This window comes from Mastomys coucha, unplaced genomic scaffold (assembly GCF_008632895.1).
Source record: "Mastomys coucha isolate ucsf_1 unplaced genomic scaffold, UCSF_Mcou_1 pScaffold16, whole genome shotgun sequence".
NCBI lineage: Eukaryota > Metazoa > Chordata > Mammalia > Rodentia > Muridae > Mastomys > Mastomys coucha.
The window spans coordinates 105,576,863-105,582,210 of NW_022196898.1; the positions used below are offsets into that span (position 1 = coordinate 105,576,863).

Genomic DNA, 5,348 nt, shown 5'->3' on the forward strand with positions numbered 1-5,348 from the left:
TAGATCACCTGGGAGTGGGGCTTTCTCTGTGTGTTGTGGGACTGGCTGCAGAGCTTGCGCCCAAGGTTTGCTCTGGACCCCAGCCCAGACAGACCGGAAGGAACCTGAGTCACTGGGCTGGTGGAATTCCTGTGTGCCTGGTCCTGCTTTTTCCAGTTACTCCCAGTGTTGGGACAGATGTTGGTTCCTGCTCACCCCTGATCCTGGGTGTGTCAGCGTGCCTGGGAGTGGAGCTTCCTCTGGGTGTTGTGGGACTGGCTGCAGAGCTTGCGCCCCCCCCCCCATTATTCTAGTCAAGTAATATCTAAACTTTTGGGAAAGGCAGAACACTCAATATCAAATAAATATTAAACTTAAAAAAATAAACTTTTATTAGAAGTGAAACTAGTACTACATTTTTTTAAAAAGTGGCTAGCTTCTCTTCATATTAGAATAGAAGGTGAAGGTGGCATATCAGTACAGTTTTGGATTATGTTAAAATTGATAGGCTTGAAGTTAGGGAAATAAGCCACAAAATGCATATTCCTTATTCCAGTTTATTGGGGGGTTGAGGATGAAATTTTTGAAGTATGTTTTCAGTCTTAAAAATGGGAGAATCTATAATATGGTTAAGGGAGAAAATTGTTTGTTAACTCCTTAAAGAATACCTTTATTTAGACAGTTTTGGTTTTCTGGAAAAGGCACACACCAGACAAAAGTGGTGGTATGCTTTTGCAATCCCAGCAGTCAGGAGGATGAGGCAAGAGGTTTCGGAATCTAGATCTGAGGCCAATTTCGGCCTCATAGAGGGGAGGACATCCTGTCTCCAAAACCATACAAGTGAAGAAGAAATACCCAGGAGATAAAGATCCTGTAATGAAAGGCCTTATTGAGAAACAGTGTTTGTTCTTGTTGGGGAGATTAGCTTAGGTGTTAAGGAAAGCATGTTGGAGCTAGGGAGATGGCTCACTTGGTAAAAATCTGGTATACAAGTATGAGGATCTGAGTTTGGATTCCTGGCATACATGTAAGTCTCCGCACTCTCTAGCCTAATCATTGAGGCCCTGGATCATCATTAAGGGACCCTGTTTTAAAAAAAAAAAACAAGGTAGAAAAGATAGAAGATACCAAATAGCAACATCTTTTCACATGCACAAGCATATGTACCCATATGCAAGCATACACATACACATCACATATAAAATTCACCATAGAAAAGAAGAGAGGGAGGAAAAGAACAGGCAAATGAATAGATAAAAGAATGGGAAGGAGTACACACAACCCCAAAGCTTGCATTATAGTATGTGTAAGCCACTGTCACATTCCCTTATCCAACAGGTAACATCCATGTTTAGATGCCTTAATTATACTAAGCTCCTTTAAAGAGGAGTAAATGAGAGCTATACAGTTCATACAGTTTATATACTTCAGAGTAGTTTAGTGAAGTACCTAAAAACTTTGTTCTGAACTGTATTTCAAAGATGGCCTTGTACTATTCAATATTGATTGCCATTTCTCTTTATTTAAACATAAAAATCAATTTTTATTTGTTCAGTTCAAGGGTGCTTGCATATTTTTGATTTTCCTATCCATAGGAACAGATTAAGAAGTCTTTGTTGTGACATGTTTATTATGGTTTGATATTTTTCTGTATTTAATCTGCAGTTAATTATTCTGTCTTTCTATATAATAAAAAAATTAAAGTCTTTTTTAATTGTCTCTGAATATATATTATAGGATTAAAGCATTTGGATTGTGATGCCAATCTCCTGGAGACTGTACCTCCTGATGTGGGTAGCATGGAATCCCTGGAATTGCTTTATTTGCGGAGGAATAAATTACGTGTTCTACCTGAGTTTCCTTCTTGTAGGCAACTAAAGGTACTATTTAGTTAATAATTTGGGAATCTAGATCTAATTATATCACTGTATGTTTTCTAGAAATTTTTTATGAAATTGAAATTTTTAAAAACTAGTCAATCTTCTGGGTATCATCCATGAATGGTATTTTTCTCTGTTGATACCTTTCAAAACTTCAGTCTACTACTAAGAGGACTAACGTTTTCTTGATAATGAAAAGAGATAATAATTTCAGCAGTAGGTTTTTTGTACTTCGTGTAGTGAGTAGTTTTTACATAAAGAAGGGCCTTATAGTAAAGTGGGATGCTCTGCTGAGCTGTACTTTGGCTGGCTGGGGCAGGGAAACTTGTTAGGTTGCCACCTCTCAGGATTACCTGACTTCAGTCACATTTCCAGAGCTAATCTTTTGGTTCTAGGTGTAACATTAGTGCTGCCTCCTAGGCTTGGTGTGCTTTAGTTTTTTGGGGGGGTCAGGCAAGTTTTTAAAAATGCTGGGAAATTCCATTCACTATGGTAAGTTTTTATTGGTTATAGATTCTGTTAGGAACTTTGTGTATGTAATGATAATATTCTGTAGTATTTGTTACCCTGAAAACAGTTTTGAATGGGTTTCTTTTGAAACAAGTTTTTCATCAGTATTATGTTTAATTTTATACTTTTACTTCTGTAAATATAATTAATAAATTGTTTCACTGATTCAGTATTGTAAAGCTGTTTCTGCAAGGTTAAACTAATTATTTTGAGGTTGTCAGAAAAAATTTTCGTCACATTTTAGCTTTACAAAAGATTGTGTCTAAATAACATGATAATTACAGTGTGTGTGTGTGTGTGTGTGTGTGTGTGTGTGTATGTTGCAATGATTTAAAACTAAAAGTATCCACACTTGTTTTCATTGTCTAGTATACAGTTGGATGAATTATATTTTACCTGGTTTCATAGGAATTGCACCTAGCTGAAAACCAGATCGAAAAGTTAGGGGCAGAGCATCTTCAGCACCTGCAGGCTATCCTTGTGCTGGACCTAAGGGGCAACAAGCTGAAGTCTGTTCCTGAGGAAATGGCCCTGCTGCAGTCTTTGGAAAGACTTGACCTGAGCAACAATGATATTAGTAGGTATGTTTAGAGATTAAATGGTAGAAATTAGAGTTTATTCTTCACTGGATTATAATTAGTTTTGTAAGTACTTTTTAAAAAAAAATCTATTAATTACATATTAAACTCATGTTGTATATGGAGAGGAATTAGTTTTCTTCCTTGACGCCAGATGTATAGTCACATTTCAGAACTCTTTAAGAGTTGCTTTGTATCTTTTTCGTGCATGGCTCCAGTTCCAGATACTTAATAGCCATGCCATGGCAAAGCAAGTGCTTCATGGGTATTTATTGGGCTTGGATAATGAACATAGAGTTAAAACATGAAGTTCTCAGGTGACAAAGGATTTATGATTAGAGAACTTAGACAGGACTGAGATTAGTTAGTTACTTAGCAGGTTAGTTGCCTGGTGTACACACACCTAACAGCACACTTGTGCTCAGGACCTCTGAGTTCCACCAGCTGATATGATATATAAACCAGGATGTTTAGTTCCATGTGAAAGTTGGTGTATATGATCCATATGCTAGGAGGAAACAGCACATATATAGCTTTGGGAATTCTATAGGGTCCAAATAGGGAAGTCCAAGAATTTAGGACAAATAATCAGTTTTTATTAGTTTAGAGCCACCAATATACCAAAAAAGACACTATCCTGAGTGTCCTTTTAAAGACACTATCTTTAATGTGCAAGCCCATTAAAGAGCCACTCAATGGCAATGAGTATGGTCCTTTGGGTGGGAAGGGGTTGTGGGTGGCTTTAAAAATGACCTGCCAGTTTAGCTCAGTAATAATTGTCACTAAGAAACATTTCTTTGTCCAGTTTGTTTACAGCGTGTGATATGGCTGCAGTGGCAGTGGGGAGAAGGGGATGAAGAGGTGAACCAGGATAAGTTGTCTCTAGTAGCTGTCGGCTGTCAGAGTTGGACAGAGCAGAGTGATAAGCAAAGAATGTTGAAAGCTACAGAACACAGAGTTAAGAAAAGATTTGCCTACAGATCTTGAAATGAGACTTTCGGGTTTATACAATAAGGACACCCTTGAGGCTCTGAGCTGCATGGAAAAAGGGGATGCAGTTCTCAGCTGTTGCAGCTGTTTGTGTCCTCCAGGAGACCGCCAGCCTTTTATGCCTGAAACTCCATGTTATTTTCCAGTGGTGGGTAGCTTTTTCCTAGGTGGGTTTGGGATCACTTAAAAAGCAATAAAGGAAAAAAAACTGATGGTGAGACACTACTGAAATAGAATCTTAGACAGTGAGAGCTTGTAATTTGTTCTAGTTTTTGTCGGTCACCTTCTGTAATTGGGTGAAGTCTTATTGTCACTGGGCTGCAGATTGCTCATGGCTGCTGGTTTTCGTGTTTCAGAGTGAACGCTAGGCAGATAGAGCAGATGCTTGTAGTGCATGTTCTTTAGCAGCTCTAGAGTGAGGCTGGAAATGTATCTGGCCATCTTTCTGTATGTTTAGCATTAGAAGGAAAATATTCTAGAAGCATTCATGCCTCTTCTTTGAGATTATTACATGAAATGTTGTTTTCATTTGTTACTTTGCAGTCATGCCTTTGATTGAATTAGACTTACATGTAATGTTTCCTTGAAATCAATTTGTTCTGTAGTCTGCCCTGCTCGTTGGGAAATCTTCATTTGAAATTCCTGGCACTAGAAGGAAATCCTCTAAGAACCATTCGAAGAGAAATTATAGCTGTACGTACTATTGGGATTTCGCAACTTAGTTTTAAATTAAAATTCAGATATGTATGTTGATGCACAGAACTTCCAAGTGTGCCTTACTATGTGCTCTGTCTCCACTCTATTAGAAAGGAACTCAAGAAGTCCTAAAATACCTGCGCAGCAAGATCAAAGGTACTGCTGTTGCCTTCTGTATTTTGAAGGAATATATAAAAAGTGGTGATGTTAACAGAACATCAATTTAAATGTTCTTTTGAGATGCTTATTAGAGGTAGAGTATCTGGCTTTTATGGTTCTAATTCTATATTCCTGCAGACTATCACGTATAAAAGTGCTAGAGAGATGGCTCAGTGATTAAGAGCACTTGCTGCTCTTGTAGAAGACCAGATTTGTTTCCCAGCACCCACATGGCAGCTCACTAGGGAAACCAGTGCTCTCTTCTGGTCTCTGCAGGCACCAGGCAGGCACATGGTATACATGTATTCATGCAGGCAAAATACTCATATACATAAAAAAATAAAATGAATCTTTTTTAAAAGTTCTTGAATTCATGATTGTGGATGCTATTTCTCAATTCTTCAGATTTGTGTTGAAATCTACTAGTTATGAAGTATCATCACAAAGCTTAATTTTTTTTCTTTTCTTTTTTATATATGTGCACATATGCCATATCACAGGACTTTGTTTTCTATTGCTATCTTTTTTGTTGTTGTTTTTTTTTTTTTCGGGGTTT

The 5,348-nt window shown here is 37.6% G+C and overlaps 1 protein-coding gene across 2 annotated transcripts in view; it reads left to right on the top strand.

The window, feature by feature from the left end:
• Lrrc40 (leucine rich repeat containing 40) overlaps positions 1-5,348 on the top strand; it is a 33,896-nt gene that overhangs the window by 14,247 nt on the left and 14,301 nt on the right. For both annotated transcript variants that reach the window (XM_031375969.1, XM_031375968.1), the window contains 4 exons: positions 1,717-1,859; positions 2,778-2,950; positions 4,543-4,630; positions 4,744-4,789. In XM_031375969.1, the coding sequence (XP_031231829.1) occupies positions 1,717-1,859; positions 2,778-2,950; positions 4,543-4,630; positions 4,744-4,789 (450 nt within the window). The remainder of the gene's footprint in view (positions 1-1,716; positions 1,860-2,777; positions 2,951-4,542; positions 4,631-4,743; positions 4,790-5,348) is intronic.